General features: G+C 30.3%; 1 protein-coding gene across 1 annotated transcript in view; it reads right to left on the bottom strand.

Annotated features, from left to right (window-relative positions):
• LOC100570201 (irregular chiasm C-roughest protein) overlaps positions 1-14,953 on the bottom strand; it is a 254,376-nt gene that overhangs the window by 89,613 nt on the left and 149,810 nt on the right. The window contains exon 4 of the mRNA XM_029491102.1: positions 11,967-12,188. Within this exon, the coding sequence (XP_029346962.1) occupies positions 11,967-12,188 (222 nt within the window). The remainder of the gene's footprint in view (positions 1-11,966; positions 12,189-14,953) is intronic.

The raw sequence follows: 14,953 nt of genomic DNA, 5'->3' as shown, positions 1-14,953 counted from the left end.
ATTGAATCGATCTATGGTATTCTAGTGAAATTTCCGAATTAAATATAATAAATAACGATTTAGGCGAATAATTATTGTTAAATATTACAGATACGACCCAAATTATTTATACATAGTGCCATGGTGGGCCAACGTATTTTACAATGGTATCAACTCAGTATTATAATATTGTCCCGGTGCACTGACTGTTTCTATAAAATAAGTTTATGAAAGTATTAAAAATGCATCGACATACTCAAAATAGTGAAGAGAAAATGGTGCAACTAGGGACATTTTTCTGGGATGACTAGAATTGTGAATCAGCAGCATAGATAATTGATGACTTAAACTAAAATATGATTAAAAAGCTGGTGAGGGGGCTAAGCCCCCAAGCACCCCCATCCCCCCAATGCAATAGCCAATAGGGTATGGCGAGGAAGTTTACAAGTGTCACATCAATTGCGGAAATCGGACTGTAGCACTGCACCAGCTATAATAACACTGCTCGTAGACTGCAGACTTCCGGCAAATAAACGCCATCATACCGCGAGGGTCACGGGTGTCCTGTATCTCTGAGTAGTTACCTAATACCACAAGTACCGTATGTCTGTATCAGGTACTGGAACCTTATGAACTTATCAGTATCGGTTACCGGTACTGCAGGTTCTCCAAAACTAAAACAACTGTTCCAGTTTGGTTCTGGTTTAAAAAAAAAAAAAAGGTATCGGGTCCAAATTTTTTGAACTTAAAAGAACTTATTTGATTTAAAAATTCCAGTTCCGGTACTTTATTTATTAAAATAAAGGTTTCGGTCCCAGTTCCGGTTCTTTTAGGTTTGGTTCCAGTCCCTGGTCCGTTATACCGTATTTCGTGAAATATATTGTGTATTTTTTGATGTGTTAAATTCCTTGTGATCAATAAGAATCCACGGCTTGTCGAAGTCGATTTCGTAAGACCGGATTCATTGAAAAAAAAAGTGTTGACATAGTCGATTGGTCAAAAGTCCTCGCACCACCGTTATCGAATATGTGGAACTCTCTGTTTATATAAAATAAAATTGTATATAAAACGTAAAACGCTGAAACTTACTGTATACACCATGATTCTAATCAGCGATCCGCTATAATATACGCAAGTGGAGGGTGAAGGGTAATATTTTTGGAATGAATTATGGTATCAAAACACGACAACATTTTGGTTAGGAGAGCTGTGGCGTATCGAAACATTCGTGGGGGGCTTATATATTATAGCGTGTACAGCGTGTTCCGAGACTGCGGAAATGTCAGTCATCAACGTTCTCGTACAATATTTTGACTTGTATACGACGCGATTTATTATTGCATTTAAATTTAACGTAGTACATACGCCACGACGTATACATTTTCGGTAGTATAATATTTTTAAGTTGCCTGAAGCAATAGGGTGCAAAAAAAACGATACGACACATACAAAATCATACAATATATTAATGAAGATATAATTAGAGTTTTATTTATTTAAATAACTGTAATAATTAATAACTAAAGGGATTTTGATAAACACGTAATATATATACTGAAAGAATAGTTTTTACGTGCTATGTATTATTATATTGTATTAGATTGATTTATTGACACGATTAACTGACGTATACATTCCACATCACTAAAATGGGGATGTATGGTATTTAATAGTACCTGAAAAATTGCCAAAAATAAACAAAATTGACTAAGAAACTGTTGCTTTCACTCCTTAGTATTATGTAACTTGGAATATGGTAATTTGACGGCATGTAATGTGGTAGTTATTATTATTTTATTTTTTATCAAATCTTGTAAACTCATCGGAGGGTCTCTGTGATGCGTGGACGACGACAGTTTTTAGACGTGGCCCCGTAAAAAATAATGTGAACAAGTTAATCCCGGACCGTGCATCTTGTCGTGATGATGGTTATTTTCGCTCTAATTAAATGTATCTTAATAACGTTACAAACGTACAGTTATTTTTATATTTAATCATGTAGGCAGATGTAGGTGCGTTTATTTTAGGAATACGGTTGCACAATTGAATACTATGCCCTATGTATTATAATATGTATAGTAATTATGTCCTCCCTATAGTCCATAAGATCACAATCAACGGTTGTATGATATATACTCTGAAAATGGCTATGAAAGAAATCTACGATAGAAAAATAATGTACGCGCCTCCTCTTGTGTAGGAAAAAAATCAAAAATTTAATCGTTTTATAAGTCATTGAAGTTTGGACTATGCGTATTATTGGATTAAGCACAGCGTTTGACAAATAGTTCGTAATCGAAAACAGGTGTTTAAGAAACAAAGGTATTAATGTGTTGATGTATGCGACTAAATATTTGATAAAATTGGAAATAATAATAAAACGCGTACATTTTGAATTTTAGTGTCCTCTTCGATATGATAATATTATAATACATGTATAATAACTAGAGATGTAAGCTTGAAAATTTTTTTTTTGTTCTATTCTTGAATTAATTAATTTTTAAGTTTAAATATATTTAAATACTTAAAAAAATTACTGTTTCATTTTTATTTACATTGTAACAAGTATAACGTCAGAGTCAAACAAAACATTAAAAATATAATTTGGGTAAAATTGAGGAAGTGACTCAAACAATAAATTACCTCGTTGGAAATTGAAAAATCAATAATTGTAACAAAACGATTATACACTCATAATTTATACTGAAGTAAAAATACAACATTTTTAATAAAAGATAAAAATGCATATTTATTACCGAGTTAAATATTATATATTGATATAGGTATATATCACATATATTTAATGATTTGTATTTTTATATTTTAAATTTACTATATTATGTTCATTACAAATTACAATAATACCAATATTATATTAAAATGGGTAAATGGTAATAAAAGTACATATTTTAAAATATAATTATCAAGGTTAAATATACAACAACTATATAATATCAAAAGATATCTTTGATAAGAAATTAATATGATAAATTAAAAAATGTTCAAGATAATGTACATCACTAATAATAACAAACATAATTGAAATTCGTTTGAAACCACCTTAGATCTAATATAGTTTCTAAGTTAAATACTTACTACCTATACGGGCTATATTTATGTTCAAATATATATTATATAAATAATATTTATAAGTACCTACTACACATATTAAATAATTATACATTATAAACGTGTAAATGGTACACACATTATGACATTTAATAAAATATTTATTGTTTGACCTATTAGGGGCTGTGCATTTAATGCACTAAAAAACTGAAAAATAACTTATAATAGGACATGTACTTATGCACTAAAAATTAACAAAACATGCCAGAACAGGCAAAACAATATTTTTTATAACTTAAAATTTAAAAGTTGTAGTTACGTATTATTTTAAACGAACAATACTTAAATAGTTAAATGTATTACTTATAATATAAAAAATCACGCTCAAACCCTCAAATATGCAAAAACAACATATTATAATGGAATTGTTTGTATAAGTAGGTAATTGGTAATTAATTTTGATCAAACTTTTAATTCCACAATACATATGAACATAAAGAAACTTAGAAATACATTTCATTCACAGCCCTGCATTTAATATTATATAATATAATACACAGAAGGCCATTTATATTTATAGAAAGAGAGACAGACAAACAGAGCAACGTCGATTATACATTAAATGTATATTTTAATATCGTAATGAAACAGACGACGATGACGACGATGTATATGCGGTTCATAGCTCAATTTTTTTCCTCTGTCGGTTTAATATTAATAAATATGTATATATATACAGGTGTATATACCTATATATTATTATATACATACACACACATATATATATACGTCACACTCGTGTTAAAATAATAATAATACTCAGGTGAAGGTATATTATGTAGTAATTTAAAAAAGTTTGTACGATTTATGATTCCTATCGCACACGGGGGTTCGGACTTTTTATTTATTTCTGTTTTTCGATTAACCAAATGGGTGTTTATTTCCTGCTCATGACGATACCACCATAGCAGCTCCACGACCGGTGCTCGCCGACCTAACCGACACACGTCGACCTAAGCACATTTCGCTGCTGTGCTTGATGGGCGGATCCCGGGCACATAATATACGTGCGCATATAATATTATGACGTAGAGGTATAGGTACATAATATTATAATGTCGTAAAAATCAATTTATATCGACCGTCTGTACAATTCGCGTTCGTTTTCGACAAACGCGCGTATTTCGTGTAGTAGTCGTGTCGTGTCTATCTGCTGCAGATGGCGTTAGCGGTACACGTTGAAGGTGTGAGAGAGAGAAAGATAGAAATAAATAAAATAATCGTTAACCGAGAAGAATTCGAATCTAAATAGGTTTAGTAATATCCCGCGATCGCCCAGTAATAATTTATATCAATTCAATCGTCAATATTATAATATGTAAATGTTTTGCTACATATATTATGTTATTGAACGAATCGACCCGTGAGAATTCGAGGTAACATGGTGATGATAACTAATCGGGAATAATTAAAAACATTATTTAATTATTTTATATGTTGTGCATTATACCTGCGTTAATTATTATGAATTTTTACAAATTTCCAATTTTTTTTTTAGTATAGTACACTACCTAGTCTTTCTTTGATTCGTCATAGACATCAGAGATATCAGGCTCGTATGAGTGATAAATATTAATATTGTCATTTATATGACGTAGAACTCGTAGAACTCGTTTTCAATAAAAAGTGTTTTTTTTATATATATATCTTTCGTCACATTAGGTACGTAAAATATACCACATTTACTGCAATTTATACATCTACTTCAATCATCGCAATTTTTTCTCGTTACTAAATTATATGCGAAACATTCGTATCTTCACATAATAATTATTATGAGTTTGAAAGCCAGCCGGGAAGATTGAAACGTCAAAACGTTTGTGAAACCGAATACTGTAGCAGTAGCCAGCACGCGGCATTTACAGCTATATTAATATAGTATACAATTTTGAGGGCTTTCATATCGAATTATCATCGATCTGTCACCTTACACGCACAGTATACTGCCACAGCAGCACGTTCCAGGTTATTAGTCACGCGCAAAACAATACTTTTATACCATTATAATATTATAATAATATAATATCGTCTTAAAATTAAAACCCAATATAGTAATATATGCGCTACAAACACGATTTTTTTTCATATTATTTGTAAATATACGCGTTGAAAATTGTGTGAAACAGTAGTTTATAATACAGCAGCTATTATATATATTGTTAAATATTATTATTATATTTTAATACCTACTCCAACGAGGGTGATAAATAATATAATAAATTATAAAGCTAGTTTTGGGAAAATAATTAACGAACGCGCCTTCGACAGACGACCACGGTATAATACTGATACTCATCGATGTGGAAAAAAAACCCAAAACGAGTTTTTTGTATGAAAATGACAAGAAACTTGAGAACAACATCTCTTTTTTTTAACCGTCTAAATTACATCGGTCACTTGGGTCCAATTTATTATCTCAGTCGAACGCGTGAATGTCTATAAAAACAGATGCAACAGCAACGTGTCGAAATGTTATTGTTCCCAAATGTATATAATATATATATATATACCTATATATAAGCGTATCACCCTGAAGATCTAACCATTTTACAATTTAAAAATATGTCTTATAATCATCGTATTACGCTACATCCAGAATATTATACACTTATTAGTTACAAACTGTGTTCGTTCGGATTTTTTTACTGTTTTCTAAAAACCGCTAAAACTTTATAAATTTATTTATAATATGTACTCGTAATATATAATAATGTAATAAACTATAATTATATAAGCTAGATAGGTTCATATAGACTTTATATCATTTGGTAAGATCAAATCGCACTTTTTATTCAAAAAAAACGTAGCATTGGGTTGAAAAAATGAGATCCATTACCATTTAAGAATTCTAATACGGTGGGGCTGGGGAAATGGACCTGATTCGAAGGATAATATTCCTTAAATATGGTTTTCTATAGAATATAAAATAAACGTAATATTGGAACTAGTTTTTACTATTGCTGGGCCATTTTTACAAATTATTAATGATGTTAGATTAATATTAATGAATACAATTTTCAAATCACCATATCCTATTCATACCTTATAAACGCATTACCCTGGACATTTTATCCTTAAAGAACTCAAAGTTAAACACCTAACTCAATATCCAGTCATACGAATTTTAATTCTGTACGTCAAATTCTTCAGAAAAATTATCCACTGAATAATTTACAGTTGAAAATGGAGGTTCTCACTTGAAAAACAGAAGCTTGTATCTTCACAGGACACTCCTTTAGTAGCACAAAAAATTTCATGAATTTGAAAATAGTAAATTTAAAAATTCCAAATATTGGGTTTTGAATAACTGTAGCATTGTTGAAGAAAAAAAGGGGTGAAAATTCTTAGTGAATTATCCTGTATATCTGTATTTCAATTATTATAATTAAAACGTTTTTATTAGGCGTAAATAGGTATATTATATGTGCAATTTAACAATCCTGCTGTTCTTTCAGCGTGAAACATAATATATCCGTGCATCGTAATATCTGCACTTTATTAGTTCATGTTACTGAATACAATAGCCTGTATTATTATAAATTAATATTACCTACAATATCGTGTGTACTTTGCCCAGTTACGATTGTTTTATATTTTAAATAAAAATGTTATTGTTTATGGACGCTGGAAATATTTTATTTGAAGGAATAAAACTTGTACAAGAATTATTATTCTATTCCAATTAACGGTCTTGAAAATATAATTGAAAATTTATTGTATATTTGTCACCATGCAAATAAAATTAATTTAGTTTTTAAGTCAGCAAACACGCAGTTGTAAGTGGGTAGACGAGCGAATTCGCTTTGAAATTCTGTAAGACGAATAATTAGATAATTATTTAACTAAGGTTGTTAAAGTAGTTATTATTATTTGGATATCAAAAACAGTAGTGACTTCTAAGATAAAATGTTATACGCATTATATTTTATATCATACTAAAGGTTAACGGTTATTTTAATTTAAGATTGAATAAACATTGTAAAATAATTAATTAAAAATAAAAGTAGGTACGCAAGAAAATGATATATAATATAAATAACTTCATCATCATATTTTTAAATATACATTTACGTTATCACTTATCTGGTATATCTCGAAAAAAATATGACATGTCCTGTCACATGCTAACTCGAAATTATGATTAAAAAATATATTTGCAATAAGCATACAAATGTACGGATTAAATAACTACTGTTTAGTGATAAAATTGATCCTACAGTAAATATTACAGCGGGTGGGTCAGGGAGGTAAATTGTTATGGATAAAATCGTGTCAGTAAAAAACTTTATCGACTCCCGGCTTTTTCGTCCGATGTTACTATATACGCATATTATATATCTAGGTATAGTTGTTAGAGCCGTAACTCGACGAGTCGCGAGCACTGACTGCAATTACGTAGCAAAATATATTATATTTTTACTTCGTTTCAGGGACGATTTAATTTCGAAATTCTTTAATTGAATAAATTATAAAAAAAAAAATACCTACCTACATCGTCGTCTTCGAAACGATCCGATAAGCGGTAGTTATTTTAATTATAGTCACAATAATTTTTGTTTTTCTCTGATGTCCAAACCACAGTGGTAAGAAAAATAATACACGCAGTATTATAATGTATACATGTAAAGGTATAGTAAGTTCCCACCAAAAAATCCTTAAGACGTTGTTCTAATTTCGATCTATATAATATAACATGATTTAATAATTATTATCTGAAATGAAATACCCATACCACCGCGGTGTAAGCGATGCGTTTTTTAATCGAACCGAATATCTCATCGATTGCACACGCGTTACACTATCGGACCGTATGATCGGGAAAAAAAATTGTTTGCACATATTAGGTATACCCAATAAATGTATACTGAATAGCGTTCAGCCAAAAGTATAACGTAAAAACGCCACGGCGGTTTGATCGCGTATTAATAACGCGTATCTTCGCTATTATTATACGAAATGTTTTTGAATACATGAAAATCGTATAAGGATGGATATTATATTACAATATAATAATAATTCGCAACTCTAGAACAATACTGCCACAACTCGAAATGTATAGTTTTGAGAAAAGGCGATTTGAAATTTAAATCTATAATTTTTCTTTACCTATTTGGTACTATAAAAACTATTAAATACTTACTATTGCAAACATAATATACTTTACAATATGACTTTTTCAAATATTATGAAATATACTTTCATAAACCCAAAAAGTTAGGCTTGTGAGCGTTGATAATTTTTTAATTTAATGCAAGTAATTTGTTTTTAAACTTTAAGAACTAATACTGATAATTAAATAACAGTAAGATTATGTGAAATAGTATGTTACTAAGGATGAAAGGCCGGATCTTAAATCTTTGTGAACATTTGTCACAAGTGATATTTATGAATTATCACATCACAATTAACAAATATCAACAATTTCGTTTTTGTATTCAGGATAATTATTTACTTTGATAATATAAGATCGATAAATTATCCGTAGGTATTTTATAAATGAAATTTGATCATCACTGATGTTTTATCTAGTGATTATTACTATAATTACAATAAACTATAAATGCATCAAATTATGTACCTTACTACGTACCATAGTATACCTACCTACCTATATCATTAGTCAAATAGCAGTAACGTTATAGGAATGGATGCAATAATTATAGTTACATTCTAAAATGTATAACATCAATAGAAAATGGCAAATGCTCTGTATAATAGAAGACAAAATATTCGAATCGATCATCGTTGTTAACGAATAATATTTTCATGCAAAAAATATAATATTAAAATAGCAATAAGAAACTATTAACTATTTGTATTTTTGAAGAATTGACTGGTTCACCTTAAAACACTCATCCTGTATATATGTATGTTTGCATAATGTATACGTATACATTATAATATTAAACAGTTAAAATTTAAATGTATTCCCAAGAAAGTTTAATTTCTTCGTATAATTCATAAACGGCCGTACGGTATTAAGTGTTTTAATTAGTTTCAGATCTCTCGAAAAAAACTTGTATAAATATAATTTGCATTTGTATTTGTATTACGAATCATTTTTAATTTTATTTTTTAAGATAAATGTATATAAATATATATATATATATATTCATACAAACACCGCGTTATATATGAATCGTAAATTAATTAAATCTCTGATAAAAAATAAAAAAAAAACGCACCATCATATACAGTACACTCATAGGTACGTATATACACGACGATCTGCATTCGTTTCGCTTTTGTATATAGGTATATAGCAAGTAGCAGTGTTGTAAAAAAATACCTTTTTAATTAATTCAAAAAACGACGATTTTTATCAGGTCTTTTGGAACGGTAGATATACTGCTTGTGTATATAGCTGACAGTTGCGTGTACAATAACCTATGCCTATGTGGTTATGCGTACTTACTGACTACCTACTTGTATTGGCTATACATGGTGTGATAAGTTTATAATATTTTAGGCTACAGCTTGATCGTTTTGCTTGATTTTCAAACAACGTGACAGTTGGTGGAAGGAATATTATATTTTAACAGTGGTTTCACCACCAAACTAGTGATAATAGCTTAGTCATAAAATATTATGATGTTAGTAGGTATTACATATGTATAGGTCTTTAATTTTCAAAAAGAAAATTTCTATAAAAGCCTTAGTTGATAACTAATTTTCCGAAAAATTAGTGTTAGAGGTTAAAATAACCACGTATTATAGACTGCATACTTCAATTACTATGTGAAATGATATTATGGCCAGCTCAGAAACGTATTTATTAGGCGAAAGACACGTGTGTAACATAAGTAGGTATAATATATATTTTATCGCAAACTAGACAGTATAACTAAGAAAATAAAAGGCAACATATTTTTTTTTTTATCTGGATGAAATGATAATAAAACTAAAATTAAAAATAGAATTGGCTCTCAAACTTTTTAAATAAAAATAAATACATTTAAAAAAAATGTCTCGTATAAAATCGTGTCTATCAATTATTATATTTCCCAAGATGTTATTCAGTTTTCGATGTAAATGAACCACCCTGTATATACGTTATGTTGTGTGCGATTACAATATTTTTGTAATAAACATAATATATATTTATACAGAAGTACTGCGGCATTACAAACAGCATATTATATGAAACGTAAAACGTAAGTACTATAGTACTATAAAATATTGCCGGTGTGGGTAGGTAGCTTGTCGGCGATGATGGTGTGGTGTGAGGAGTGAGTGTGTAGAAAAATAATAAAGTTTATTAGTTGGCGCCATTTCGGGGAAAATTATTTAGAGCTGCGCTTTAACACCCCTGACAGTATACATATATATATATATATACCCACACCTGTACACACGTACACCTATTTATGAATTATATTTCGTACGATATGCTCGTAAAGATGTTTCATACACCTTATCCACGCATTGTTCTGCCCTTCTATATATATATATAATATAAACGAATGTGTGTGCAAGAGACACACACACAAAAGAGAGGGTCCTACACCGCCGACGGGTATTTGAGAACATAATGTTTTTCGCGAGGCTCCCGAGATTATAATAATAGTGCACGTTTGCTCGTATACAATAGAAAATAGATCATTGATATATATATATATATATATATAATAATATATCCATTATACGTAATGTACAAAATGTTATCAAGCCACGCGCGTGTCGCTAAACTTCCGAAATGCTTTCTCGAAATAAAAATAATAATCTATATTATAAGCCACCGCAATAATACAAAGTCGTCTCGAAATACGTTTCTCGAAAATATATCAACAGCTATATATGTTAAATTAACTTGTTCCACGGCTTACTGACTGATTCGTTACCGCCGAAGCTATATGAGTAGTGAGTACCCATATGAAAATTGGTCAGTAGTTTTGTTTTATGGCGTAGGCATGACCCACTAAGAAAGGATTTTTTAAAATTCACATTTTAAAGAGACCCTACTAAAACAAGGATTTTGGTATTCACGGTAGAAATTGAAACTTTTTATTTGCTTATAAATGACCGTTGCCATTGATTACTCGTGCAGATCAGGTACAATAAGCATGCGAGCAATCGTTGCGTTAATTATAAATGGTTACTATGGGCGCAATTTGAATAAAAAAAACTGGGGGTATTGAAAATTTGAATACATCAAAATTGAAAACTCAACGATCGATTTTTTTATAAGTAATAATCTTATACTCTATGTATTAAGAACACAATATACGAATGTCTGATGAGCATATATCATATTGTAGATATTCTGAGTTTAAAATCTACTGTCAAGTAGGTACATAAGACAGTGAATAAATTTCATATTTTGTACATAAGAACTATTCGGGTCGTGTTAGCATTTAAATAAATATTTAGTCTCATTGAGTCTTATGTATAATCCCATTATGGTTCAAAAACCATACTAATCTTTAAAATATATTATTATTTTCAACAGACTTAAACCCTAATGGTGTCTACGTATAAAGTAGAATAACTATTGAAAAATAAATACTTGGTCGAGTATTTCGGTTTGGACAAAAAAAAAAGGTTCTCGTTTGGCGACGAATAAAAGTTTGCACCACACTAGACACTATATATATATAATTAATAAATATTATAGGTACAACTTCAATAATAAAAATTAAATAAATAATAAATTATTTCCAAGAATACGTCTTGGAAATATGCGGCGTTAAATTATTAAAGTCGTTTCATAATAATGTCAAAAACTGAAATCCATTAATGGACGTGGGTATATACATGGATATTATATGATGTTGGTGGTGAAAATATGGCTTGGCGAATCGCCTCATATATATAATATTAAAATAAATTATAAACATGCGGTTTGGCGGAGTACTAACCTTCGGAGCAAATTTGACGTTCAAATGGATTTTCGTCTGTAACTTTTTGTCAATAGCCGAGTTGTGCGCGTGACACGATATCGACGTGTTGTGGTGTTCCATTTTTGGTATGAATCTCAGAACGGATTTGGTTGTAAACCGTTTGCTCTCAGCCGCCATGGCCTCGATGGACGTTTCAGTTCCATCCTCGATCACTTTGCCGTAGCCGTCGGTCCATGTGATCTATACCGGAAGAAAAAAAAAATTTAAATTAGTAAATATTTCCGTAGCATTGCAATATAAGTAGTTGTGTTCCAAAAAATTATTATTATCACGAACAAAATCGCACAGGAGTGGGCCAAAATATATACGAAATCTCGTTGACATCGCGTTAAATGTTATAATGATAAACGGATTTCTGAAGCTGCAGTTGATGACAAGCAGACCTGAGGATTCAAGTAAAAAGTATATTGAAAAATCCGTAAATTCATGTGGAGTCGAGTTATATTATATATATCAAACTCGTCTCCACACATTTTTCTATATAATATATCAAACAAGTATTATTATATTATAATCGTTAGTGTTATATTGTTATTATTGTTGAATAACAGCGTGTATCTACCTACACAGAAAACAATTTTTTTTTGGTTTCTAAACATGAACTTTAAACACGCACCCACAAATTTTACATTTTGATGTATGTTGTTATCTATATACCTATTTTGTAATAATATTGTACGTCGTATAGTTTAGGCAAGTGTATGTTATTTTATTATAACAATATTATTGTTGTCGTTTTTGTTGTTGTTGTGTCAAACGAGACCGCTGACCGACTATTTCCGTCTGCAGGTTTTTGATTTGTAAAATTAATCGAATACACAATGTAATAAATTATTTACGGTTTTAAAATATCATAATTAAATTATACCAAAAATATTATGTTTTTAAAAAAAAAAAAAAAAAATTAACCAGTGACCACTAAACCCTGTAATTACAATATGTATATATATATATATATATATATAGGTATACAGTATGCCGTATAAATACGTGATGTAATTTGCACGTAACTATAATATACACATGCAATTTACACGGCCGGTCTGCACCTATATAATAATATGTGCTGTTGCAGGACTCTAGGCGATTACATTACACACCGCTGGTTCACGTGATTTATTATAATACGCGGTGATCATCGCACTCTGTACACAATAAATTATCATATTATACGTCTTACACTGCAGGACTTCACGGCCAGGACGTAAACAGAAAGAACATATAATCTCACCACGTCTGACAGTGTATGTTAAGTATATATGTATAGACTAAGTAACTGTTGGCCGAAAAAAAGGTTGTTTTTTGCTTCAATATCACGCGAAATCGATTTCACTACACAATAATAATAGTAATAATACATTATACTGCCGGCACATAATATGTATTATATTATTATAATTTGTATTGTATTGTGTTATATTATATTATGTTATAATTACACGATTAAACTTTTTAGTTTTTGCCGTTTGAATTCGATCAGATTTGCGACGTGCATCCATCTATGTATTATATTTTATAGGTACACATCGATACCTACATACAGGCCTGCAGTGTACGTATAGGGGGGGTTGGTTTTCCCTTGTACCGGGAACCGAAGCAATAATATGATATTATGCAATTTTCCGGATTCGAATAAACGATAACACATAATATAGGTACCTATTATGTTTTCATATATTTTGTTTTAACTGAAAAGGGCGACAGCTGTTTTCTAAATTTGGAAATAAAGCGAATCATAATATTATATAAGATCGCTGTTGTATAACGTCCTCAAAAAGTACTCGACAATTGTATAACGATAAAAATTTAAATCACCCTGTACATAAACTAATTATAAGGGCTGTGGTATATAGTAGCGTTGACGTACGACGTCTGCTGCAGTAATGCGTGTTTATATATACATACACTCACACATACAGACACACACACATGTCACACATATAATATACGATTGTGATGGTCGCACCCCTCGTAGAATAAAAAATATATACGAACAGTATATACAGGCGGGTGTTGAAATTTTCATCTCTGGACGTTTATTTCCATACGTCAAACCATATACGAAGGTATCCGCTTTTAGACTTCGGTACCGTTGCACGAGCCGGATTTAGTCAACGGTTCTAAATTTAACTCGCGGCTCACCGACAGACGGACGACCGTCGCTTTTCCATTTTCACTTCCAATATCCTCATATATAATAGTCGATATACACGCACATATACTCACACGATATAATGTATACGTCCATTAGGGGAGGTTTCACAGTGTATCTACTCTACCGGGATCATGCAGTGTTGTCTTGTTTATTATATATTACTTATTATAACCTTCAATCCGTAGCACCTCAAATGTATATTTTCAATTAGCCCTCCCGAACGGTTTTCGTTTAAACAATTTATAATTAGTCAACCAGTCAAACAGTTCGATATAACTTCCGGACTTTTCCCTCTCCCGACACAGAAAAAAAAGCACACAGGGAATAATATTTCACATTTTAATAAAGTACACGTGATAAACCCCTGTGACCTATTATTTTGTTAAAAATAAATCCCTAGTCTGTCTAGATAATATATTGTGTATACGCGTATGCGGTATGCTGCTGCATTAATCATCGTATTTGATTAACAATAGTTGTAGGGCATTTGAGTTGTATTCCGTATATATAGAGAATAGAGTAATGAATCTAGGAATTTTAGATTAGGGGCGAGGGCAAAAACTTAAGGACCTATAAACTGGATGATATCTATATGAATATTCTGATAATAGTTGAATAATAGTTCATCGTTTGATAAAAAAAACTTACAAATTTGAGTTAAAATAACATTTTACAATGAGAGTTAAAAAATAGTTAAACGTATAAATTGATTGATGGTGAAACATTATTTTCACAATTATTTTATCATATAATATAATAATGTCATAATATTGATGTATATAATAAAGTA

The sequence above is a fragment of the Acyrthosiphon pisum genome, chromosome X (assembly GCF_005508785.2).
Source record: "Acyrthosiphon pisum isolate AL4f chromosome X, pea_aphid_22Mar2018_4r6ur, whole genome shotgun sequence".
Classification (NCBI taxonomy): Eukaryota; Metazoa; Arthropoda; class Insecta; order Hemiptera; family Aphididae; genus Acyrthosiphon; species Acyrthosiphon pisum.
Note: the sequence above shows the minus strand (reverse complement) of the source record. Positions and strands in the feature narration are given on the sequence as shown.